Source organism: Manis javanica, chromosome 6, assembly GCF_040802235.1.
Source record: "Manis javanica isolate MJ-LG chromosome 6, MJ_LKY, whole genome shotgun sequence".
NCBI lineage: Eukaryota > Metazoa > Chordata > Mammalia > Pholidota > Manidae > Manis > Manis javanica.
In genome coordinates, this window is record NC_133161.1 from 57,588,490 (window position 1) to 57,616,131 (window position 27,642).

At 38.5% G+C, this 27,642-nt stretch overlaps 1 protein-coding gene across 6 annotated transcripts in view; it reads left to right on the forward strand.

Annotated features, from left to right (window-relative positions):
- CRPPA (CDP-L-ribitol pyrophosphorylase A) overlaps positions 1–27,642 on the forward strand; it is a 326,915-nt gene that overhangs the window by 15,578 nt on the left and 283,695 nt on the right. For 5 of the 6 annotated variants that reach the window (XM_037003634.2, XM_073238748.1, XM_073238750.1 and 2 more), the window contains exon 3: positions 2,511–2,660. The exons of the other annotated variant lie outside the window; for it this stretch is intronic. In XM_037003634.2, coding sequence (XP_036859529.1) covers positions 2,511–2,660 — 150 coding nt within the window. The remainder of the gene's footprint in view (positions 1–2,510; positions 2,661–27,642) is intronic. 6 annotated transcript variants of the gene reach the window in all.

Consider the following 27,642-nt stretch of genomic DNA (forward strand, 5'->3'; position numbering starts at 1 on the left):
CAGATATTGATTCTCTCCCTCCTACTTCCCCGGGGCTTACTGTTGTTTGCTTGTTTATTTGTTTGTGACTTCACTGGTTTATTTTCGTGAAGTCTTGTTCCTCTACAGGGCGAAGCCTCTGAAGTCACTTGGTAGAGGGAGCAATTCAGAGGGTATGTACACTCACCCTGGTATGACAGTGATTTTAGCAGGTGATTTTCTCTCTTACTGTCTCTGTCCACGATCTCTCTGTTGCACTGTTTTTTGCTTTCACACCCCGCTGTTAAGTTCCATTCATTGCCTGCTAGTTGCTGTCTTTTTTTTGCCATGCCACTAGCTTGGAGCTGTGGATGGGCATCATGCTGAGCAATGCAGAGGCAGAACTTGCTCTGCAATCTGATCCAGTTAAATTCTAGCCTCTTTGCAGAGGTAGTTTTTGAGGCCAGTATTTGAAGTTATAGGGGGCTGTCTCTTTCTGTAGCTTTCTCTCGTAAACTAGTTTGCCCACAGTTTAGCTTTTTGCTTTCATGTAGCTATCACCCTTCTCTTGATGATCTCCATTTCTTCTGAGAGTGCACTTAGGCTTAAACTTCTCACATTCTTTTATAAATAAAGTGAGTCTCTGTAGGGGGAGTTTCATAACTTTCTATTCTTACAGCCTATCTTTCTTGTGAAAAATCACCATGCCACTAGTTTGGAGCTGTGGATGGGAATCATGCTGAGTGACCCCCTGTTTCAGGAGCAGGGTGATGCATGGAGACATTGGAAGACTGTAGTCTTCTCTTTCTGCATGTCCTGTCAAGGGACCAGTGATCTGTGTGTGATCTGGGACAAGGGTAATCAGAGCCCCAGTGTTCTTTGCCTACCATGCCAGGGGCAGATCCTCCACTTGATGGAGACCATATGAGGAAGGATGTCTCCAACTTCTTGGCAATGCTGGCCCGTAATTTAGCCTCTGTGACATGGAGCTGAGTGGGATGGGAAATACAAGTACTTGTTTCCTCCCATGGGAGCTGGTGGAGAGGGTGCTGCATCTTTTCAGCCATGCCAAGTCACACTTGAGCTGAGTGGATGATGAAGGAAGAAACAGATCGTGACTCAAGTGGCATAGGCTCTCTCTGTTCTTTCCAATATTTAATAGATTTTCTTGAATAAATCTTCCTTAATCTGAATGTGCTTAGGACAATTTTTAAAGGCTTTTTAATGGCTTTTAAAATTTCACTAGTTTTGCTGGGGAACCTGTAGAGAATCTCAAGCTCACATTTTGTATGTCTCATGTTCTCTTTTAAATGTTTTTACTTCATGGCCTGAAATAGAACTCTAATACTACCTATAAGTAGTTACATTGGAAATTTTTGTCTTCAAAATCAGTATGTGTATACATGCACATATTTTCTTCCCTGTCTTATCTTGTAACCCTTACTGATAAGTGTTGGTCTGGACCAGTTGGACTTGCAAGTTACCTACCTTTCACCTACTTGGACATCACTGTCTCCCTGTCAACGCTGGCTGTCTCCTCATGTTTGCTTTATGCCTAGCTCCATATTTCTACTCAAGTCACTGGAAATGGTGACACAGTTTGTAAACAGTCTACTTGGCTTACATTTGGCTTTGATTTTCAGCCAATCTCTTGCCTTTGTAAACTAGTTTATGGACTGTCTGTCTGGCTCAGATGTTGATATCCTCAAGACCACATTTGTTGGCTTCTTGTGCTGCAATACTCATGTATCAATTATGCGGAAAATAAGATGTTTTGGAGTCAGTGTAAGGTTTGGTTAATTCCCTACCACAGGAATCATATTTTTAGGCAATTTCACCAGGCCGGTTGTCTAGCAATGACCTTCAAGACTATATTACAATGAGACTATTAAAGATAAAGGAAAAATGATCAGATATGAAGGTGTCTTTTCATAAAGTTTAGATGCATCTATTCATGAGACAAAAGTTTCCTCAGAGTGATTGAAATCAGTGGATATTTTGCCTGAGGGAGTATTGCATTGAGGCTGTGTTTGAAGGGAACTGTTGTTCACAGGAATTGGAGCAAGACATAAACTCGTTACTTGGGTTGAGTATCATTTTGGGGATCTTGAGGGAATATTTCTGTTTTATTAATTATGTAATGTGTAAATTAAATCTTTTGAAGGCACACTAAGTAGTAAATATTCATGTACAATCCATTTCAGTTGTTTCAGAACAGTCTTTCTCTTCCTCCCCTCTTCAGGGAATACCCAATTGTATCTTAGTATCCTATTTTTAGTATTAGACTTCAGTGACCTGTGATGAGAAGGATTTTGACCATAACAAAAACAAATTATTTTTACTTATCATGGATCTGTACCATTATACCATTGGGTTTTACATGAAATAATCATTTATTATATTAGCCAAATTGACACTTGTTCAAATATTTTCTAGATGTAGCTTCTTGAAGGTATGAACTAAATTTGCTTTCACAAATGAGTTTAGAATTTCACTCAAAATATACTCAGAGTGAAACAACTGTGTTATTTGCATGTTTTTTTGTTCTTTAGGCAGCAGGAGCAATTCGACCCCTCGTGTCTACTGTAATCAGTCCTTCCACTGATGGTTGTTTAGACCACTCACTAGATCGTGCCAGACACAGAGCAAGTGAGATGCCACAGGCTTTTCTATTTGATGTGATTTATGATGCGTACCAGCAGGTAAGAGTCCTGAACTGCAAATGCCATTCTGGTAGGGGTCCCCATGACCAACCACCCTTATATTTGGAGATGTGTTAGGAGAACTTGTGGGACTCAGCATATAGTTGTATTCCTGGCCCAAACTGACTACAGTAAAGTAGTGAGGATACACAGCTGGGTCGTGAGAAGAGACACAGGCAGAGTTGGAGAAATTCACGTGCCTTCTTCCTTATGCTCTCCTCTCCTGAAGGGTCACACAAAGCACACTTTCCTCCCAGCAACATATGTGTGATGTTTCTCCCCAGGGAAACCCACTAGAGACTTGGTGTCCAAGGTGTTTATTGAAGTTGGTCACATAGACAACATAGACATCCTCTGCTTGGAACAGAAGAATTCCAGATTCCCAAAAGGAAAGCAGGTGTTTAACATAGACCATATTGTTTATGCAAACAGTCTGGGCATGGTAACCACCCTTATCAGTTAAGTGTTCACTGGGACTACTCCAAGAGACAATTTCCCAGGTAATCATTGACTACTCACCTGGTAAATAGAACTTTTAACGACAGCAGCCTCCGACCTTCTCTGATAAATTTTCTACACAGCTGCATAGGCATTTTAATTACAGTGTTAAAGGTAAATAACTAAAAATATCAAATCAAACATGTTTAGATTATACTAGATTACCTTTTTGTTCATGTTTTAGACATATTTTGTACATACATAAATTTTGCTATTCATTATACATTTATTGATTAAACAGTTATTGAATATCAGGTATTATGCTTGTCAAAAACTTCTTGATGAAATATAGGGTAGACTAATCCAGTACTTTGTTCATGTTAGACAATCAGTAAATAGTTGGAAATAAATGGACTTTTAGGAATATGGGATAATAGTAATATAAATATTGACACTTACATTAGAATACCACTTATTTTGGATAGAAGGTAGTTAATCAAGGTATGAATCGGTTTTGATCAGTTGCTGTTTTAAAGTGAGCTTATATAAATTAGAATGATTTTAATTATATGAATAGTCTGCCATGGTTGGTATTGTTTTCTGTACTCTAAATTCATTATTTTAAGAAATTTATCATTGGGTAAATTGCCTACCACAGGAATCATATTTTTAGGCAATTTGATCATTAATCATAAGTGTTATGCAATTGCAAATCTATTTTTTATTCACACATTCTGCTTTATAGTCTAATTTTGCTGACCTAGACCACATATGCCATATTTTCCAAATATAAATCTGTGCATCCCTATATGAACATTTATATTAGGACAAATAAATATGATAGCATAATTGAGTATAATCTCATGATCCTCACATTAGTGTACCATTTTTCAATAGTTTTTGCTGGAGAATTAAGGCCTAAAGCACTGAGGAACTGGTTCTCAAAGTATGGTCCCCAGCTCAGTTAGCATCAGAATGCTTTGGAACTTACTAAAATGCAAGTTCTGGGGTTCTACCTCAGACCTACTTGATTAGAAATTTTGGGAATGGAACTCAGCAATTTGTATTTTAACAGGACTGCCAGGGGATTCTAATTCACACTGAAGTTTGGGAACCACCCACCCTAATGCATTCATTGGTTGTAATGAACTATATTCTCTTCTATTGCATACTTGGAAGAATTGAGGAAATAGTCACCCAAAAATCTGTGTTCTGTAATTCAGATGAGGAATTCTCATAGCACATTATGGAGGTTTTGATAGACTTTTTACAAAAATAGTTTTTGATCATAAAGGTACACAAGGGAATTTGACTATATAAAATACTTTGTTCTCTGGTTTATGTAATTAGAGTATATACATGTTTTGGTTTTAACAAACTACTAAGAAAAAAAGGATGCTAAAATGTTTCTGTGGAGAAAGCTAAGTTAAAAGAGAGAGCCATGGGTGAAGGTAAAACAAATATATCTGACCTTACCAAAAACTGGTCTGACTGCCCTAATTAAATATGCTAACAAAAGAAAACTATAGTTTTAAGTCATATAACTACCAGTGGCCATTTCTTTACAGTTTACAAAATAGATTAAAGATTAACATTTTGAACCATTCTTCATCTTGGGAAAACTTACCTATCATCCAGGAGTTTGATCAGCAATATCTCCAACAAATATTTCATTGAAAAATTTTCCTTGTAAACATAGATTGAATGTGTATTTGGTGCTGGGACGCAATAGTGACTAAATAGACCAAGCCTTTCCTTTGGGAAGACTTTTTTTTCTTTTAGTATTTGCTTCACATATGCTGGTGCTCCTGTATTGGGTGCATATATATTGAGAATGGTTATATCCTCTTGTTGGACTGAGCCCATTATCATTATGTAGTATCCTTCTTTATCTCTTGTTACTTTCTTTGTTTTGAAGTCTATTTTGTCTGATATTAGTACTGCAACCCCTGCTTTCTTCTCATTGTTGTTTGCCTGAAATATGTTTTTCCATCCTTTGACTTTTAGTCTGTGCTTGTCTTTGGGTTTGAGGTGAGTTTTTTGTAAGCAGCATATAGATGGGTCTTGCTTTTTTATCCATTCTATTACTCTGTGTCTTTTGATTGGTGCATTAAGTCCATTTACATTTAGGGTGACTATTGAGAGATTATGTACTTATTGCCATTGCAGGCTTTAGATTCGTGGTTACCAAAGGTTCAAGGTTAGCTTCTTTAGTATCTTACTGCCTAACTTAGCTCGCTTATTGAGCTGTTATATACACTGTCTGGAGATTCTTTTCTTCTCTCCCTTCTTATTCCTCCTCCTCCATTCTTCATATGTTGTATATTTTGTTCTGTGCTCTTTTTAGGAGTGCTCCCATCTAGAGCAGTCCCTGTAGGATGCCCTGTAGAGGTGGTTTGTGGGAAGCAAAATCCCTCAGCTTTTGCTTGTCTGGGAATTGTTTAATCCCACCATCATATTTAAATGATAGTCATGCTGGATACAGTATCCTTGGTTCAAGGCCCTTCTGTTTCATTGCATTAAATATATCATGCCATTCTCTTCTGGCCTGTAGTTTCTGTTGAGAAGTCTGATGTTAGCCTGATGGGTTTTCCTTTATAGGTGACCTTTTTCTCTCTAGCTGCCTTTAAAACTCTTTCCTTGTCCTTGATCCTTGCCATTTTAATTACTATGTGTCTTGGTGTTGTCCTCCTTGGATCCTTTCTGTTGGGGGTTCTGTGTAATTCCATGGTCTGTTCAATTCTATTTCCTCCCCCAGTTTGGAGAAGTTTTCAGCAATTATTTCTTCAAAGAGACTTTCTATCCCTTTTCCTCTTTCTTCTTCTTCTGGTACCCCTATAATACGAATATTATTCCTTTTGGTTTGGTCACATAGTTCTCTTAGTGTTGTTTCCTTCCTGGATATCCTTTTATCTCTCTATATGTCAGCTTCTATACGTTCCTGTTCTCTGGCTTCTATTCCTTCAATGGCCTCCTGCATCTTATCCATTCTGCTTATAAATCCTTCCATGGATTGTTTCACTTCTGTGATCTCCTTCCTGCCATCTGTGATCTCCCTTCAGACTTCATCCCATTACTCTTGCATTTTTCTCTGCATCTCATCCCATTGCTCTTGCATTTTTCTCTGCATCTCTGTCAGCATGTTCATGATTTTTATTTTGAATTCTTTTTCAGGAGGACTGGTTAGGTCTGTCTCCTTCTCAGGTGTTGTCTCTGTGATCTTTGTCTGCCTGTAGTTTTGCCTTTTCATGGTGATAGAGATAGTTTGCAGAGCTGGTACGAGTGACCGCTGGAAGAGCTTCCCTTCTTGTTGGTTTGTGGCCTTCCTCTCCTGGGAGAATAGCGACCTCTAGTGGCTTATGCTTGTCAGCTGTGCGCAGACAGGGCTTCTGCTACCTGCCCTTTGCTATGGAGTTTATCTCCGCTTTCGCTGTGGGCGTGGCCTGGCTGGGGCTGCTCCTCCAAAGTGGTGGAGCCCCGTTGGAGGGGGAGCGGCCGGGAGGCTATTTTTCTCCATGAGGGGCCTCTGTGCTCCCTGTTGTCCAGGGGGTTAGAGTGCCCAGAGATCCCCAGATTCCCTGCCTCTGGTCTAAGTGTCCTGTCCTGCCCCTTTAAGACTTCCAAAAAGCACTCTCCAAACCAAAACAACAACAGCAACAATGAGAGAGGGAACAGAAAAAAAAAAAAAAAAAAAGGAAAAAACACGTGATTTTTTTTTTTCTTTTTTCCTCAGGCGCCGGTCCCAGGCACCCGCTCACTGGTCCTGCTGCCCTGCCTCCCTAGCACTGGGGTCCCTGTCCCTTCAAGGCTTCCAAAAAGCACCCGCCCACCGGTCCCGCAGGGAAAAACGCGCGATATTCTTTGTCCTCAGGCACCGGTCCCAGGCACCCGCTCACCGGTCCTGCTGCTCTGCCTCCCTAGCACCAGGGTCCCTGTCCCTTTAAGGCTTCCAAAAAGCACTCACCAAAAAGAGGAAAAAAAAGGGGAAAAACACGCGATTTCCTCCGTCCTCAGGCGCCGGTCTCATGCACCCACCCTCCGGTCCGTCAGGGAAAAACACGGGATAGTCTTTGTCCTCATGCGCCGGTCCCAGGCACCCGCTCACCAGTCCCGCCGCCCTGCCTCCCTAGCACCGGGGTCCCTGTTCCTTTAAGGCTTCCAAAAAACACTCGCCAAAAAGAGAAAAAAAAAAACCGCTCCGGTTTCTTTCCACCTGCCGGGAGCCAGGGGGAGGGGCGCTCGGGGCCCGCCGGGCCGGGGCTTGTATCTTACCCCCTTCTCAAGGTGCTGGGTTCTTGCATGTGTGGATGTGGTCTGGATGTTGTCCTGTTTCCTCTGGTCTCTATTTTAGGAAGAGTTTTGTTTGTTATATTTTCATAGCTCTATGTGTTTTTGGGAGGAGATTTCCACTGCTCTACTCACGCCACCATCTTGGCTCTGCCTCTTGGGACTGACGTTTTAAGGACTGATGGGAACCTGGATCTTCCACAGCCCAAGGGGTTCTGAGGATGAGGTAGAGGCGGACATGTGTTGCGTGCAGCTTAGGGAGACGCAGAGCCCAGGGTGGAGTCTAGTTGTACCCCTTTAGGAGCCAGTTTTCCTGTGCCCCCTCCATGTGGATGTAGCCCTTGCTCAGTCCTGTTTCCTGTCTGTCTTTTTTTTCTTTTTTACTATTTCAAACATTAGTTTTTTTCAGCTTTGATGAGGTATAATTGACAAAACTGAGGTACTTAAAATTACACAATGTGTTCTGATATATGAATGGATTATTGCTATTGAGTTATTTAACACATCCATTACCTCGCCTTTTTTTTTTTGTGCCGATAACATTTAAGGCCTATCTCTTGGCAAGCTTCAACTATGCAATACCGTGTTATCAACTATAGTCACCATGTTATATATTAGATCCTCAGATCTCATTCCTCTTGTAACTACAAGTTTGTGAACTTTTACCAGCCTTTCCGAACTTTCCCCCAATCCCTGGCAACTATTCTACTGTTACTATGAGTTAGACTTTTTTTCTTTAGATTCCACATACAAGTGATACTGTTCAGTATTTGTCTTTCTCTGTCTGGCTTATTTCATTTAGCATAATGAAATTTCATTGACATTGTTGCAAATGGTAGCATTTCCTTCTCTTAAGAACAGTACCACATGGTGTGTGTGTGTGTGTGTGTGTTTACCACATTTTCTTTTTCTATTCAACTGTCAACAGATTCTCTGGTGGTTTCCATACCTTGGCTATTGTGAATACCACTGCAGTGGAAGTAGGGATATATATCTCCTCATGATGATGATTTCATTTCCTTTGAATATATACCCAGAAGTGGAATCACTGGATCATACAGAGCTCTATCTGTAATTTCATGGGAAATCCACATATTGTTTTCCATAGTAGCAGTACCGGTTTACATTCTCAGCAACAGCATACAAGGGTTCTGTTTCTTCTGCAACTTCACGAGCATTTGTTATCTGTAATCTTTTTGGTAACTGCCATCCTAACAGGCATGACAAGCCCACAGCTAATAACAGACTCAGCAGTGAAAATTGAAAGCTTTCCCTCGAAAAGCAGGAACAAAACATGGATACCCATACTCTTGCTATACATTAGATCCTCAGATCTCATTCCTCTTATAACTACAAGTTCATGAACTTTTACCAACCTTTCCCTACTTTCCCCCAGTCCCTGACAACTATTCTACTGTTACTACTTCTTGTGGTTTTGATTTGCATTTGCCTGATGAGTGAGGGTGAGCACTTTTTCACGTATACCTATTGGCCATTTGTATTTTGTCTTCAGAAAAATGTCTGTTCAGATCCTTTGCCCATTCCTTGATTGGGTTATTTATCTTTTCTTTGTGTTTTTGCTATTGAGTTATATGAGTTCCTTATATATTGTGGATATTAATCCATTACCAGATGTGTGGTTTACAAATATTTTTTCCTAATTCATAGATTACCTTTTCATTTTGTTGGTGGTTTCCTTTGGTGTGCAGCTTTTAGTTTGATGTTGTCCTACTTGTTTGTTTTTGCTTTTGGGGTCAGATCCAAAATATTGCCAAGACCAGCCTCCAGGAGTTTCCCCTCTATTACTGACCCTCGGAGTTTTATGGGCAGGTCATACATTCAAGTCTTTGATCCATGTTGAGTTTATTTTTGTGTATGGTATAGGATAGAGGTCAAATTTCACTTTTTGCATGTAGCCATCCAGTTTCCCCCACACAATTTATTTAAGATATTATTCTTTTCTCATTGTATATTCATGGTTCTTTTTTTTTGAAAATTGACCATATTTTTTTTATACACTGACCATGTATTTTTTTAATTTCTGGATTCTCTATTCTGCTCCATTGATCCATGTGTCTGTATGTTTGCTAATGCCATACTGTTTTGATTGCTATAGCTTTCTAGTATAGTTTGAAATCAGGGAGTGTGATGCCTCCAACTTTTTTGTTCTTAAGATTGCTTTGGCTATTTGGGGGTATTTTGTAGTTCCATACAAATTTTAGGTGTTCTAGTTCTGTGAAAAATGCTACTGGAATTATAATAGGGGTTGCGTTGAATCTGTAGATTGATTTGTATAATGTGGATATTTTAACTATACTTTTCAAGTCCATGGGTATAGAATATTGTGTTTTTGTGTCTTCAAATTCTTTCATCATGCCTTAGAGTTTTCAGTTTACAAGTCTTTAAACTTCTTGGTTAAATTTATTCCTAACAATTTAATTTTTCTTGATGCTCTTTTAAACAGGATTCTTTCTTTAAAGAGAAAATTTCTTTGGTACTGTATAGAAACAACTGATTTTTGTATGTTGATATTCTGTAACTTTACTGAACTTGTTTATTCTTTTTTTTTTTTTTGGCAGAGTCTTAGGGTTTTCTATATATATCATCTGCAAATAGTGACAGTTTTACTTCTTCCCTTCCAATTTGGATGCCTTTTATTTCTTGCCTAATTTCTGGCTTGTAGTACCAGTACTCTGTTGGATAAAAGTTAGCAAGAGTATGGGTATCCATGTTTTGTTCCTGCTCTTCAAGGGAAAACTTTCAGTTTTCACTGCTGAGTCTGTTATTAGCTGTGGGCTTGTCATATGGCCTTAATTATGTTGGAGTATGTTCTCTCATACCCAGTTTGCTGAGAGTTTTTATCATAAAAGTATGTTAAATTTTGTCAAATGCTTTTTCTGTATCTATTGAGAGCATCATATTTTTATCTGTTGTTTAGTTAATGTGACAAATCATGTTTACTTTGGGGCATATTGAACCATTCTTGAATTCCTGGGATAAATCCCACTTGATCATGGTGTATGATCCTTTTAGTGTGTTGTTGAGTTTGGCTTGCTAATACTTTGTTGATGATTTAATATTCACATTCATCATGGAGATTGGCCTGTAATTTTCTTAGAGTGTCCTTGTTTGGTTTTGGTGTCAGAGTAATTCTGGCCTCATAAAATGAGTTTGCAACTATTCCCTTCTCTTCTGTTTTTGGAAGAACTTGAGAAGGATTGGCACTAATTATTCTTTAAATGTTTGGTGGAGTTACCCAGTAAAGCAATCTGCTCCTATTTTTGTTTCTTGGGAGGGTTTTTATTACTGATACAGTATCCTTACTACTAATCAGTCTGTTCAGATTTTCTGTTTCTTCCTGATTTAGTCTTGGTATGTTGTATATTTCTAGGAAACTTAACCATTTCTTCGAGGTTGTCCAATTTGTTATCATAGTTAATAGTTTCTTATGATCCTTTGTACATATGTGATGTCAGTTATAATGTTTCCTCTTTCACTTAAAATTTTGAGAGTTTTCTTTTTTTTCTCAGTAAGTAGAGCTAAATAAAGTTTTGTCTCTTGTTTATCTTTTCAAAAAGCCAGCTCTTAGTTCCAATGGTCTTTTCTATTGTTTTTCTTTTTTTTTTTAGTTTCTATTTCTCATTTCTACTCTTATCTTTGTTCCTTCTTTCTAACTTTAGACTTACTTTTGGTTCTTTTTCTAATTCCTTAAGGTATAAGATTAGGTTATTTTGAGTTCTTCCTTGTTTCTCTTTTTAGGCATTTATTGATAAAAATTTCCTTATTGGAACTGCTTTTGCTGCATCCCCTAAGTTTTGGTTTAAAAACTGCCTCTTAGTTTGCTATTTTCTTGTGGGACTTTTGAATGCATGCTTTATTGGCTGTCAGAGCTAGGTGATATGGGTCCCCTCTCTTGAGCAGCAGCTACAAAAGCTGGGGCACCAAATGTGTAGATAGACTCCTTTCAGGGAGATACTGGCTATTTGGTTGTATTGCTGGAGCAGTCCAGAATGGAGGACAGGGCAAGTGTCTTCTAGCTTCTCCAGTCTCCAGAGAGGATAGATAGCAAACAGCATCTAGGTATGTGCTAAGTTAGGAGCCGGATCCTCAAGCATACCTTGTAAAGTATGCAGTTGACTCTTCAGGGGAAAGACTGGAGGGAGAGTGTTTCTTTACCTGGTCCCTGTGCCCTGATCCTTCTTGGTGGCAGCAGGGGGAGTAGTGAGGTTGTAGCATCAGTGTGTGCTTCTCTGTGAGCCTGTTTTAAAAAATGCTGGTTTGTTTGCTAGAGTCTTGAGGGTCTCTTGAATACATGCCCAATGGACTTTCAGAGTTAGGAGTTTTGGGGCCTTATCCCTTAGTTGGAGGAGGGGGGTCTTAAGTTTGAGGTATGGGTATATGATCCAAACCCTTTGCTTATCAGGGAGAAGCTGAGAGTTCGGGTGTACCCTCCTGATTGTATGGCCCTGCATTGGGTAGGTAGTAGTTCATGATGAGAGAGTGTTTCACTCTTTTCTGCCTATTTTGATACAGGCATTTTTCTCATTTGCTCAGTGTGTAGGAGTCACTCAGCTGGGTTCTGGATTTCTTTCAAAGCTTCTGGCATAGCTGTGCATTTGGTACATCTGCGAGAGGAGGAAATTGAGGAGTCTTGTGTTGCCCCCTTATCAACTCCCTCTGTAAAGGTAATAGGGAAGACAGACATCTAAAGTAAAGTTTCATAAGGTAAAATTATGACACTCCAAAAATTCAAAATGAACAAATGTCAAAATTAACACATTAATAAGGGACCAGTAAGATGTTAGGATTGATGCGAAGAACATTTGACAAGTTAAGTATGTGTAGCTAACTTAACTAACAAGATAATGTTATAAGATTGCTGGATTAGGTAAAAAATGGCTAATGTCTCACAGGGTCATATACTTGTATTTTCTATTTTATTTATGGAAATTACTTGTGTCTATTAGACAATCTTCACATTGAGAATCTTCATTAACTCTTGGTCAAGAACTTATTACATTGTTACTATGATAGTCCTTGGGTAGTCCTTCCCTTATTTCTACATTTTGAATTATTTTTCTTTTACAATGAAGAGATAAATAAGCAAATATATGATGTCAAATAATGATAAGAATTATCGCAAACAGTAAAGTAGGAGAGAGTTCCAGGGGTGGTATGTTGCCCTTTTCTATGGAGTGGTACTCTGTGAAATTTAAGCTAAGATCTGAATGAAATGAGTCATGAAGATAACTGAGAGAATATTTCAGAGACAGGATACAGTATATGAAGAGGGTCTGCAAGGCTAGAGAAGAGTGACTTCATAAGGGGGAAGGGGAAGAGATGTGATTGGAAAGGACTTGGGTACCGTATCATGTAGGGCCCTAAAGGCCATGTTGTGTGGAGTTTAGATTTTACTTTAAAATCTAAAGATGGGAATATTGTGTAATCTAAAATCTGAAGAGAGGATATTGTGTAAAGTCCCACTTTTATGGGGTTCCCAGTGCCACTTGTAGGACAATAGATCTCAGAAGGTAAGGGAAGAAGCTATTGGGATAGACAAAAGGTGATGACAACTAGGACAACTTGGGTAGTATGAAATGGATGAGGTGTTTGTGTTTGAAGGTAAAAGAGAGAGTGTAAAATGGAAAAGATTAGCCTGTAGATTGTACATGGGGTTTCACAGAAAGGGAAGAGTGGCAAGTCCAAGGATTTGCTTTGAATAATTAGAAGAACACAGTTGAATTCATTAAGATGGAGAATGGTAGAGAAAGAGAAGTTTTCATGGGAGCTGATCAAGAGTTTGTTTTTGATATGCCAAGTTTGCAGTTTCCTATAGACATACAGTTAACAATGTTAATGAAGTAGTTGGATGTGTGAATCTAGAATTCAGTGGAGAGGTCCAGATAGAGATATGTGTTGGGAGTTGTCATCATATAGACATTTAATGCCTTGGGGTTAAGATCACCAAATGAATGGGTACAGAAAGAAAGGAAGAGGTAGAGAGGCTGAATCCTGGAATAGTCCAAGATTTTGAGATCGGAGAAAGTGTTTTTAGTCTCCTATTGCTTCTGTAACAGATCACCACAAACAGTAAATTAAAAGACTGTAAATGTATTCTCTTAATATTCTGGAGATAAAAAAAATTGAGATGTTGGTAGGGCTATTTCTTCTGGAGGCTTTAGGGGACATGGTTCCCTTGACTTCTCCAGTTTCTGTGGGCCGTCTGCATTCCTTGGCTCTCGGTTCTTCCCCTACACCACTGCAACCTCTTGGTTTCTTGCATAGCTACTATGACTAACCCTTACCCTCTTTTCCCTAGTGATTATATCAGGTTCACCTAGATAATCCGGGAGAATCTCCCCATCTCAAGATCATTAGCTGAATCATATCATCAAAGTCCCTTTGCCATAAACGTTAACATATTCACAGATTTCAGTAAGTAGGACATGGACGTCTTGGTGGTATTGGGGTGCTTACTCAGACTACTACAGGAGGTAAAGAACAATTAGTAAGGGGATAGAAGACAAGTGGACACAGGAATAAGTGGATAATATCCTAGAAGCCTCGTGAAGAAAGAGTTTCAAAATTGACTGAGCAGCTGTGTTAAGTGCATATCTCTTTTTCAAACTGGGCCCCTATAAGCCTCGTGAAGAAAGAGTTTCAAAATTGATTGAGCAACTATGTTAAATGCTGCATAGTGATTTTTAAAAAAACAGTACTGAACTGCTAACTGACTATAAGCCTTACATGTGAGATTACTAATGCTTGAGGGGAGTGATAGACATGGAAACCTGTTTGGAACTTATTTAAGAGAGAATAAGAGGCCTACCCTTTAGAAAAACTTGCATGCATATTGAACAGAGAAATGGAGGGGCAGCTGAAGAAGGTTACTGATTAACAGTTTCATATTTTTTTTTTGAGAGGGCATCTCTCATATTTATTGATCAAATGGTTGTTAACAACAATAAAATTCTATATAGGGGGGTCAATGCTCAATGCACAATCATTAATCCATCTCAAGCCTAGTTCTCTTCAGTCTCCAATCTTCTGAAGCATAACGAACAAGTTCTTACATGGTGAACGAATTCTTACATAGTGAATAAGTTCTTACATGGTGAACAGTACAAGGGCGTTCATCACAGAAACTTGTGGTTTTGATCACGCATAATGAACTATAAACAATCAGGTCAACTATGAATACTCATTTGATTTTTATACTTGATTTATATGTGGATCCCACATTTCTCCCTTTATTATTATTATTATTTTTATTTTTAATAAACTGCTGAAGTGGTAGGTAGATGCAAGATAAAGGTAGAAAACATAGTTTAGTGTTGTAAGTGAGCAATTGTAGATGATCAGGTGTGTGCCTGTAGAATATGTGCTAATCCGAGCTAGACAAGGGCAATAAAACATCCATGAATGCAGAAGCTTTCTCTCAACACAGGGAGGGGTGAGGTTCTAAGCTTCACCACTGTTGTTCCCCAATTTCTCACCTGATGGCACCCCTGCGACTGTGCCTGTCTTAGGTTGTTCCTCCCTTGAGGAATCTTACCCATCTCTGGCTAACCAGTCATCTTCCGGGGCCATACAGGGAGATGTAAAGTTGGTAAGTGAGAGAGAATCCATATTGTTTGAAAAGGTTAGCTTTTTACATCTTTGCAGATTTATGCCCTGTGGCTTCTATGCCCAGCACTTGTCTCGAGGTATCTTTACCACCTGGAGGAATTATGATACTCGGTAAATTCGATATGAGGCACGAATTCTATATAAGGGTTGTAATTAGGAAGGAAGAAGAAAAGCTATAGAGGTAGCATATGGAAGAAAACATGGGAAGATTGATTATTTCTTTGACATATCTTCGTGTAGAGTACTGTAAGTATGTATAGGTTTTAAACTACTAACTAACTTGCGCACACATATTAACATAATAGGAATATGGTGACATAAACAAAGCAAATCTATAATTACCAGCCATCTCCAGTGACGCCAAGAAAACCAGTTAGGCACCCTAGGCATTTGTGAAAATTAGTCTATGATATGATGGATATTGTCCAACTGTACTTGAACAGTCTGACAGAAGTCAGATAAATTAAAGCAACCCATTTCTGGGATTTGTTCACATCCTATATGTTCTTTTAACCATAGATAGTCTATAGTCATAAGATTTTGGAGCGCTACAACTTGCACCCCTCCCAACTCCTGGTTGAGTTCCAACAGTACAGATCCGGTCAAATTTGTTGTCTCACTGTATGCACATGCCAGCCTAGACATCTCCCTCCTCATTCCAATGGCAAGTCCACGAAACGGTGGGGTGGACGCAGCCACAACCGCAGCATCGCCCGGATCCCTGTGGAGGCTTTTTGATGATCATCCCCCGGCATGAGTCCTCCAGAGAGTGCTGATGCCGGAAGCTCCTCCTCATATCGTATCTTAGTTCATATTCTGGGTAGCCAAGCTAGGCCTTGATCTTCTGCATAGAAATAAAAAGACCCTTTGCCCACACTTTGACATGCCCTCTATACCACTGTGTAGAACTCATTGGAGGTCAGCACACAGGAACTGATTTTTTTTTTTTATTAAGAGAAAGGAATATTATCAGAAAAGAATACCTCCATAGCCGATCATCTGACACCCTTTAAGTGATCAACATTAAGGATATTTAAAGCATGTCTTTCTTTCTTTTTCTTTTTTTTTTTTTTAATCTTTAATCTACACTTACATGAAGAATACTATGTTTACTATGCTCTCCCCTATATCAGGTCCACCATAAAAACCACATTACGGTCACTGTCCATCAGCATAGCAAAATGTAGAATCACTACTTGTCCTCTCTGTGTTGTACAGCCCTCCCTCCCCTTTCTCCCTCCCCCCTATGCATGCTAATCTTAATACCACCCCTTCTTCTTCCCCCCTTTATCCCCCCCTGCCCACCCATCCTCCCCAGTTCCTTTCCCTTTGGTACCTGTTAGTCCATTTTTGGGTTCTGTAATTCTGCTGCTGTTTTGTTCCTTCAGTTTTTCCTTTGTTCTTACACTCCTCAGATGAGTGAAATCATTTGGTATTTCTCTTTCTCCGCTTGGTTTATTTCACTGAGCATAATACTCTCCAGCTCCATCCATGTTGCTGCAAATGGTAGGATTTTTCCTCTTCTTATGGCTCAATAGTATTCCATTGTGTATATGTAGCACATCTTCTTTATCCATTCATCTACCGATGGACCTTTAGGTTGCTTCCAGTTCTTGGCTATTGTAAATAGCGCTGCAATAAAAATAGGGGTGCATCTTCCTTTCTCAAACTTGATTGCTGCGTTCTTAGGGTAAATTCCTAGGAGTGAATTCCTGGGTCAAATGGTAGGTCTGTTTTGAGCATTTTGATGAACCTCCATACTGCTTTCCACAATGGTTGAACTAATTTACATTCCCACCAGCAGTGTAGGAGGGTTCCCCTTTCTCCACAGCCTCGCCAACATTTGTTGTTGTTTGTCTTTTGGATGGCAGCTATCCTTACTGGTGTGAGGTGATACCTCGTTGTAGTTTTAATTTGCATTTCTCTGATAATTAGCGATGTGGAGCATCTTTTCATGTGTCCATTGGCCATCTGTATTTCTTTTTTAGAGAACTGTCTGTTCAGTTCCTCTGCCCATTTTTTAATTGGGTTATTTGTTTTTTGTTTGTTGAGGCATGTGAGCTCTTTATATATTCTGGACGTCAAGCCTTTATCGGATCTGTCATTTTCAAATATATTCTCCCATACTGTAGGGTTCCTTTTTGTTCTATTGATGGTGTCTTTCGCTGTACAGAAACTTTTCAGCATACTGTAGTCCCACTTGCTCATTTTTGCTGTTGTTTTCCTTGCCCGGGGAGATATGTTCAAGAAGAGGTCACTCATGTTTATGTCTAAGAGGTTTTTGCCTATGTTTTTTTCCAAGAGTTTAATGGTTTCATGACTTACATTCAGGTCTTTGATCCATTTTGAGTTTAGCTTTGTATATGGGGTTAGACAAAGGTCCAGTTTCATTCTCCTACATGTAGCTGTCCAGTTTTGCCAGCACCATCTGTTGAAGAGACTGTCATTTTGCCATTATATGTCCATGGCTCCTTTATCAAATATTAATTGACCATATATGTTTGGGTTAATTTCTGGAGTCTCTAATCTGTTCCACTGGTCTGTGGCTGTTCTTGTGCCAGTACCAAATTGTCTTGATTACTATGGCTTTGTAGGAGAGCTTGAAGTTGGGGAGTGAGATCCCACCTACTTTATTCTTCTTTCTCAGGATTGCTTTGGCTATTCAGGGTCTTTGGTGTTTCCATATGAATGTTTGAATTATTTGTTCCAATTCATTGAAGAATGTTGCTGGTAATTTGAGAGGGATTGCATCAAATCTGTATATTGCTTTGGGCAGGATGGCCATTTTGACGATATTAATTCTTCCTAGCCATGAGCAGGGGATGAGTTTCCATTTGTTAGTGTCCCCTTTAATTTCTCTTAAGAGTGACTTGTAGTTTTCAGGGTATAGGTCTTTCACTTCTTTGGTTAGGTTTATTCCTAGGTATTTTATTCTTTTTGATGCAATTGTGAATGGAATTGTTTTCCTGATTTCTCTTTCTATTGGTTCATTGTTAGTGTATAGGAAAGCTACAGATTTCTGTGTGTTAATTTTGTATCCTGCAACTTTGCTGTATTCCGATATCAGTCCTAGTAGTTTTGGAGTGGAGTCTTTAGGGTTTTTTATGTACAGTATCATATCACCTGCAAATAGTGACAGTTTAACTTCTTTACCAATCTGGATTCCTTGTATTTCTTTGTTTTGTCTGATTGCCATGGATAGGACCTCCAGTACTATGTTAAATAATAGTGGGGAGAGTGGGCATCCCTGTCTGGTTCCTGATCTCAGAGGAAATGCTTTCAGGTTCTCATTGTTCAGTATAATGCTGGCTGTGGGTTTATCATATATGACCTTTATTATGTTGAGGTACTTGCCCTCAATTCCCATTTTGCTCAGAGTTTTTATCATGAATGGATGTTGAATTTTGCCAAATGCTTTTTCAGCATCTATGGAGATGATCATGTGGTTTTTGTCTTTCTTTTTTTTGATGTGGTGGATGATGTTGATGGATTTTCGAATGTTGTACCATCCTTGCATCCCTGGAATGAATCCCACTTGGTCATGGTATATGATCCTTTTGATATACAGTTGAATTCTGTTTGCTAATATTTTATTGAGTATTTTTGCATCTACATTCATCAGGGATATTGGTCTGTAATTTTCTTTTTTGGTGGGGTCTTTGCCTGGTTTTGGTATTAGGGTGATATTGGCTTCATAGAATGAGTTTGGGAGTGTTCCCTCCTCTTCTATTTTTTGGAACACTTTAAGGAGAATGGGTATTATGTCTTCTCTGTGTGTCTGATAAAATTCCGAGGTAAATCCGTCCAGCCCTGGGATTTTGTTCTTGGGTAGTTTTTTTATTACCGTTTCAATTTCTTTGTTCATAATTGGTTTGTTTAACTTTTGTGTTTCTTCCTTGGTCAGTCTTGGGAGGTTGTATTTTTCTAGGAAGTTGTCCATTTCTTATAGGTTTTCCAGTTTGTTGGCATATAGGTTTTCATAGTAGTCTTTAATAATTCTTTGTATTTCTGTGGAGTCTGTCATGATTTTTCCATTCTCATTTCTGATTATGTTGATTTGTGTTGATTCTCTTTTTCTCTTAATAAGTTTGGCTAGAGGCTTATCTATTTTGTTTATTTTCTCAAAGAACCAGCTCTTGTTTTCGTTGATTTTTGCTATTGTTTTATTCTTCTCAATTTTGTTTATTTCTTCTCTGATCTTTATTATGTCCCTCCTTCTGCTGACTTTAGGCCTCATTTGTTCTTCTTTTTCCAGTTTCGATAGTTGTGATGTCAGACTATTCATTTGGGATTGTTCTTCCTTCTTCACGTGTGCCTGGATTGCTATATATTTTCCTCTTAGGACTGCTTTCGCTGCATCCCACAGAAGTTGGGGCTTTGTGTTGTTGTTGTCATTTGTTTCTATATATTCCTTGATCTCTATTTTTATTTGTTCATTGATCCATTGATTATTTAGAAGCATGTTGTTAAGCCTCCATGTGTTTGTGAGCCTTTTTGTTTTCTTTGTAGAATTTATTTCTAGTTTTATACCTTTGTGGTCTGAAAAATTGGTTGGTAGAATTTCAATATTTTAGAATTTACTGAGGCTCTTTTTGTGAGCTAGTATGTGGTCTATTCTGGAGAATGTTCCATGTGCACTTGAGAAGAATGTATATCCTGTTGCTTTTGGATGTAGAGTTCTATAGATGTCTATTAGGTCCATCTGTTCTAGTGTGTTGTTCAATGCCTGTGTGTCCTTAATTATTTTATGCCCAGTGGATCTATCCTTTGGGGTGAGTGGTGTGTTGAAGTCTCCTAAAATGAATGCATTGTAGTGTATTTCCCTCTTTAGTTCTGTTAGTATTTGCTTCACATATGCTGGTGCTCCTGTATTGGGTGCATATATATTGAGAATGGTTATATCCTCTTGTTGGACTGATCCCTTTATCATTATGTAGTATCCTTCTTTATCTCTTGTTACTTTCTTTGTTTTGAAGTCTATTTTGTCTGATATTAGTACTGCAACCCCTGCTTTCTTCTCATTATTGGTTGCCTGAAATATGTTTTTCCATCCTTTGACTTTTAGTCTGTGCTTGTCTTTGGGTTTGAGGTGAGTTTCTTGTAAGCAGCATATAGATGGGTCTTGCTTTTTTATCCATTCTGTTACTCTGTGTCTTTTGATTGGTGCATTAAGTCCATTTACATTTAGGGTGACTATTGAGAGATTATGTACTTATTGACATTGCAGGCTTTAGATTCGTAGTTACCAAAGGTTCAAGGTTAGCTTCTTTAGTATCTTACTGCTTAACTTAGCTCGCTTATTGAGCTGTTATATGCACTGTCTGGAGATTCTTTTCTTCTCTCCTTTCTTATTCCTCCTCCTCCATTCTTCATATGTTGTATGTTTTGTTCTGTTCTCTTTTTAGGAGTGCTCCCATCTAGAGCAGTCCCTGTAGGATGCCGTGTAGAGGTGGTTTGTGGGAAGCAAATTCCCTCAGCTTTTGCTTGTCTGGGAATTGTTTAATCCCGCCATCATATTTAAATGATAGTCGTGCTCGGTACAGTATCCTTGGTTCAAGGCCCTTCTGTTTCATTGCATTAAATATATCACGCCACTCTCTTCTGGCCTGTAGGGTTTCTGTCGAGAAGTCTGATGTTAGTCTGATGGGTTTTCCTTTATAGGTGACCTTTTTCTCTCTAGCTGCCTTTAAAACTCTTTCCTTGTCCTTGATCCTTGCCATTTTAATTATTATGTGTCTTGGTGTTGTCCTCCTTGGATCCTTTCTGTTGGAGGTTCTGTGTAATTCCATGGTCTGTTCGATTATTTCCTCCCCCAGTTTGGGGAAGTTTTCAGCAATTATTTCTTCAAAGACACTTTCTATCCCTTTTCCTTTTTCTTCTTCTTCTGGTACCCCTATAATACAAATATTATTCCTTTTGGATTGGTCACATAGTTCTCTTAGTGTTGTTTCCTTCCTGGATATCCTTTTATCTCTGTCTATGTCAGCTTCTATGCGTTCCTATTCTCTGGTTTCTATTCCTTCAATGGCCTCTTGCATCTTATCCATTCTGCTTATAAATCCTTCCATGGATTGTTTCACTTCTGTGATCTCCTTCCTGACATATGTGATCTCCCTCGGGACTTCATCCCATTGCTCTTGCATTTTTCTCTGCATCTCATCCCATTGCTCTTGCATTTTTCTCTGCATCTCTGTCAGCATGTTCATGATTTTTATTTTGAATTCTTTTTCAGGAGGACTGGTTAGGTCTGTCTCCTTCTCAGGTGTTGTCTGTGTGATCTTTGTCTGCCTGTAGTTTTGCCTTTTCGTGGTGATAGAGATAGTTTGCAGAGCTGGTACAAGTGACAGCTGGAAGAGCTTTCCTTCTTGTTGGTTTGTGGCCTTCCTCTCCCCCTTCACGAGGCACTGGGTTCTCGCAGATGTGGATGTGGTCTGGATGTTGTCCTGTGTCCTCTGGTCTCTATTTTAGGAAGTTGTCTTTGTTATATTTTCATAATTCTATGTGGTTTTGGGAGGAGAGTTCCTCTGCTCTTCTCACGCCGCCATCCTGGCTCCGCCTGTCCGAGACACTAACCTTTTATACCTGTAAAAAGGACTGTGGGGCTCGTGCTCCCCCACCGCTCGGCAGCCCGCGGGCCACAGGGCCGCCCCAGCCAGGCTCCCGGGGATGCCGCCGCTCCGCCGTCTCTGCCCGCTGCCCGGCCAACAGTTTCATATTTTTTAAGACTGATGACTTAAAGCATAGTGATACGCTGACAGAAATTATTTCAGAGAGGAAAAGACATGCAGTATTGAGAGGGTATGGCATATTGTGTACTAATGGCCTTGGAGTTGGGAATATGTATAAAAAGATATAAAACTGCCTCAAGAGAAAAGTAACTTCCAACACTATTTTATGAGTATTTATGGAAAACTAATACAGACTTTTGATTAAAACATACAAACATACCCAAAAAACTACAAAGCCATTGACTGGCTCAGTCATTAATGTGGCCTTGATGTATAGACTTACATTGTTTTTATCAAGGGTGTAATTTTCCTTTGTGCAGCTCATGTAGAAAATACATAGTATTTATCATTTACTGACATTTGAGCAGAAATTGGGCAGCTGTAATGAAGGTCACATGAAATTGAATCATGTAGAAGTAACATCTTAACCTGATCCAAAGTCCCATGTACTCAGGCCATAAAGAAAGTTAAACGTGCAGCTTGGGATGTGTAGGTCTGGGAGTAAGGGAGATCCTCACCCTGGGTAAGTTCCTAAAGAATCTGATGAAACTGAAGGAAGACAAGGGAAAGGATGGGTTGAGAGTAAGTGTTTTATTGCTCACAGCTCGGTCTCTCACTTGGCTCTGCTAGCCAGTCATGATCCATCCGTTCCCTGTGGCAGCGTGTGGCAGTGTGCTTGTCTGCTCCCTTTCCCCTCTCCACCCCTTCCAGGAGGAACTCCATAAGCAGGTCCCTGGTGACTGGTAGGCACCAGACCAATTAGGTACCAGGAATGGAGGGGAGGAGAGAATGGCCATTTTCTTTCCACCCCTTGCCTCTGATCAGCTGGAGGCTCTGCTGAGGTAAACATCCATTGGTATGTAAATGGACTAAGGCCAGGTGGGAAACACCTTGTGGGGTGTTAGATGACTTTCCTCATCAAATGACACTGGGAGGTGATAGATGTTGAGTTGGCGTTCTGTATGTTGACCTGCTAGATTGTTACTTCTACCACTGTTTCTTCTGTCTTACCTCATACATACTCTTACTCTTTATGCTTTAGCATGTTCACCTCTTTTCCTCAAGCATGTTTCCTCCTTTTGGGAGCTTTATTTCCTTCCTATTTTGCTATATATCCTTGAGATATTAGGAAAATGATACTTAGGGAAGCCTTTTCTGTCCCCTGCTCCCCAGACTAGATTAGGCCAACCCCCATAAGTTTTCATAGTATCCTGTTTTTTTTTTCCTTCCCAGCATCAAAATTACAATTGAATAACTATTTGGGAGGTCATTTATGAAATGTCTAACTCCTCTACTAAAGGCATGGATGGTACTATCTTATTTTTGGCAACGTGCCTAAAAATTGTTAGTACCAAGTACGTATTTGTTCAATGGAATAAACATACAAGAATGTACATATATTTAAATATATGAAAGAAGGTCTGTGTTCTTGTTCTTCTAGGCCGCTTTTTCCAGATATCAACACTATTTGTTTCTATTCTTTACTTAGGTCCTTGTGCAAATGTCACCTCTACAGAGAAACCTTCACTGATTATCTTAGAAGGTCATTTAAAAATATCTCGTGTTAAAGGGCTCCAGAGTTTTTTTCATTTTTACTAACCTCATTTTCTTAATCACCCATTTTTTTCTGGTTAACTTGTGAAACTGCCTCTGCTGTATTGGCAATTTCCCATATAAACGTAGATTTATATCTGGGTTCTTTATTTAGTGCTCTGTTCCCTGTGACTCTTCTATATTGTTATAATTTTCTTTTTTAATTACCTTCACAATTGTTTGTTTCAGCAGAGGTTCCCTATCAAACAGAGACTTAGACAAGGCTTAAGTACTGATGTGAGGTGACTTATTACCAGTCTGACCTCCCTTCACACACATAGCTGGCCACCTCCTTCCTTGGGGCATATCTGGACAAGCTTATAGAAAACTGTTTTCATTCTTCCTGCCAATGAACTGTTCTAAGAGACAGCATTTATCAGTCAGCTTCTTCTTGGTTAAAGTCTCTCCCACAGGGAATGAACTCCTGGCTGTATCACCCCAACCATTCAGTCCCTAGGGAAACCAGATCCTATGACTTACATCATGGTGCCATAACTGTGCCCAAAGATAGCTACAAGGAGAAACCAGAGGCTCAGGTTTGTGGTCTCAGATACAGGACCATGTGAGTCCATGTGTGGTTAGTCATTTTAGTGTAGGGCATAGGATCTCAAGAGAATCTGAGATAGTGCAAAGGACATGACTATTTATTGACTTTTTATTACTTTTACAGAAATTTGAAATCTTAAGTACTAGCCTGGAAATTCTTATTAGAATGCTTTGAAATTATAAATTTATGGATCAAGTCTATCTTTTTAAACAGTAATTCATGAACATAGTATGGCTCATTCATTTAGTCCTTCTTTGTCATTCATTGAAAAATTTTTACTTGACTTATTGTATATTCTTTATTGGTAATTTATTAGATTATGCATATTAGCTGTTATAAAGTATTTTATACCTTCTAACTTATATTTGCTGTTCTATGTTACATTTCCCCACATCACTTTTGGTAGATTGAGCTTATAATTAAAATTTATTAAACTCTGGTTTTAAGTTTGTATTTGAATTCTTCTAAGTATTTATATATATGATCATGCCATCTGCAGTAATGACAAATTTGTCTTTTTCCCTTGAATTTGCCATTTTCTTTCATTGTTGCTTTGACCAGGGCCTCTGATACTGTGTTGTATCTTAGCAAAGACAATGGAATATTTTTTTCTGGGTTTCATCATAAAAGGGACTATATCTAATTTCTTTTTTTTTTTAGTGCAGCAGGGTGAAAATTTTATTTGAATAAATCAGAGTAAATCAGAGTCAAGGTAGACAGGAGTAAATCAGAGTCAAGGTAGACAAATGCCTCCATCCATTAGGCAGGAGACCTATATATATATATATATATATATATATATATATATATATATATGTATTTTTTTAAATTTTATTTTGATATCATTAATGTACAATTACTTGAACAACATTATGGTTACTAGACTCCCCCTATTATCCAGTCCCCCCCACATACCCCATTATAGTCACTGTCCATCAGCATAGCAAGATGCCACAGAATCATTACTTGTCTTCTCTGTATATACTGCGTTTCCCATGTCCCACCCCTCTACATTATGTGTGCTAATTGGAATATCCCATTTTCCCCTTTATCCCTCCCTTCCCACCCATCCTCCCCAGTCCCTTTCCCTTTGGTAACTGTTAGTCCATTCTTGGGTTCTGTGATTCTGCTGCTGTTTTGTGCCTTCAGTTTTCCTTTGTTCTTATACTCCACATATGAGTGAAATCATTTGGTACTTGTCTTCTCCACCTGGCTTATTTCACTGAGCATAATACCCTCCAGCTCCATCCATGTTGTTGCAAGTGGTAGGATTTATTTTCTTCTTATGGCTGAATAATATTCCATTGTGTATATCTACCATATCTTCTTTAGCCATTCATCTACTGATGGACACTTAGGTTGCTTCCATTTCTTGGCTATTGTAAATAGTGCTGCAATAAATATAGGAGTGCATATGTCTTTTTCAAACTAGGCTGCTGCATTCTTAGGGTAAATTCCTAGAAGTGGAATTCCTGGGTCAAATGGTATTTCTATTTTGAGTTTTTTGAGGAACCTCCATACTGCTTTCCACAATGGTTGAACTAATTTACATTCCCACCAGCAGTGTAGGAGGGTTCCCCTTTCTCCACATCCTCACCAACATTTGTTGTTGTTTGTCTTTTGGATGTTGGCTGTATCTAATTTCTTAAGTATAACCTTTGTTGTAAATTTTGGGATAGAAAGACTTTAACAATTCAATCTCTAATGTTTTTCCAAAAAGGTTTATTTCTCTAAAAATCACAGTAGGCATTAAGCTTTATGGAAACTTGTTTTTCTGTATTAAGTGGGGTCATCATGTGATTTTTCTCTTTTGCTGTGCTAATGTGGTGAAATTCACATGATAGATTTACTGATCTTGAACCATCTTTGTGATTCTGGGATGAACACTACTTGATGTAAATTTTTTATACTGCAGGACTTGGCTACATAACATGTAAGATTTTTCTCTGTTTATAATTGCAATTACAGTATGTTTCTTTTCTTGAGCTGTCCTTACTTGATTTTCTTAGCAAAATGATGTTATTCTTATGAAGTATGTCATTATTCCTTTCATTTTTCTGGAATGACTTTTGTAAGACAAATATTATTTGTGAAATTGTGATACAGCTTCCTGGTAGAATTTCTTAAGCTTGGAGATCTTTTTTTGGGGATGTTAGGATAAGGAGAGCAGCTTTGTGGTGATGGTGGGTGTCTGTTAACTAATATCTCATCTTCTGCAATGGTTACTGAATTATCATGGTTTTCTTCTCATTATACCAATTTTGACATGCTCAAAAATTTTTATGTTTCATTGATATTTTTGGATGTATTGGCATATTGTGTTTTTAATGAATGAGCTATATCCATGGGAGGAGACCATTTGTGTACAAACTGGCTATTGCATGTCTTCTGTGGAATGTTACTCAGGTATTTTGCCCACTTTAAATATTAGGTGGTTGTCTCATTGTTGAGTTGTAGGAGTTCTTTGTATATTCTTGACATTAACCCCTTATCAGATGAATGACTTGCAAATATTTTCTCTTATTCCATGGATGTCTTTCTTAATCTGCTGACATTATCCTCTGATGCATAGATTTACTTTTGATATGCTCTAATTTATCTACTGTTAATTTTGTTGCCTGTGCTTCTGGTATCCTTCCTATCCAATAATTCATTGCCAAAGTGAAAGTCATGTAGCTTTTCCCCTGTTTTCTTCTAAGAGTTTTATAATTTTAGTTTATACATTTAGGTCTTTGTTTCATTTTAAGCTAGTTTTTATGTATGGTGTTAGGTAAAACCCAGCTTTGTTCTTTCTCATGTGGATATCGAGTTTTCCCAGCACCATTTGTTGAAAAGAAGGTCCTTTCCCCAGTGAATGATGTTTGCACCCCTGACAAAAATTATTTGGGCATTCATGCAGTTTTTTTTCTGGGTGTTCTATTCTATTCCATTGGTCTTCATGCCAGGACCCTACTGATTTGATTGCTGTGGTTTTGTAGTAAGTTTTGAAATCAAAACAAAAAAGTTGGAGGTGCCACACTTTCTATTTCAAGATTGTTTTTGCAATTTGTGGTAATAATTCACTCTTGAGTCATTGGCACTAAGCGTATTTCTCTTATTCATTTGACTTATCTAACATAGTGCTTCAAATCTAATAGAAGTTTAATACATGTTATTGTGACAATTTAAAATATTTTAAGCACATTTTAATAATATAAAATTTGGAATGTTTTATGGAAGAATGAGTTTGTTTTCCATATATACTGTGGAATAGAAAAGTAAACCATGTAGAAATGTTACAGAATAGTACTACCAACATTTTTTCATACTCTTATCCTAATTTATACTTGGTTCTTTAGGAACCATGTGTTAATAAGATATGTTTTCTCTCTTTGCCTGTTTTAAAACAATTCAACATGGATACAGTCTAATTGAAAGTTTGAAAACAACAGAATATAACAAGGCAAATAGAGCACAGAGTCAGACTGGAGAAGATATAAAAAAAACAGGAGTGTTTGTTACTTTGTTCCTGTGGTTTGTTTTGAGTTCATGGCATTGTATTGGAAAAATAAGATCCTGGGAGAAAATTTTCAGCCTGGGAGATTATTGGAAATCTGATGTGTGTGCTTTTCCGGTAAGAAAGTTAAAAATGGGAATGTATGTATGGGTAGAGGCATACAATGGGAGCTAATTCACAAGCAGTTGGCAAATGGTCCTTTTGGATCTGTCAAGGACTTTTAGGTTTGTCTTTTAAATCCTGATCTCTTTGTTACAGAATTAT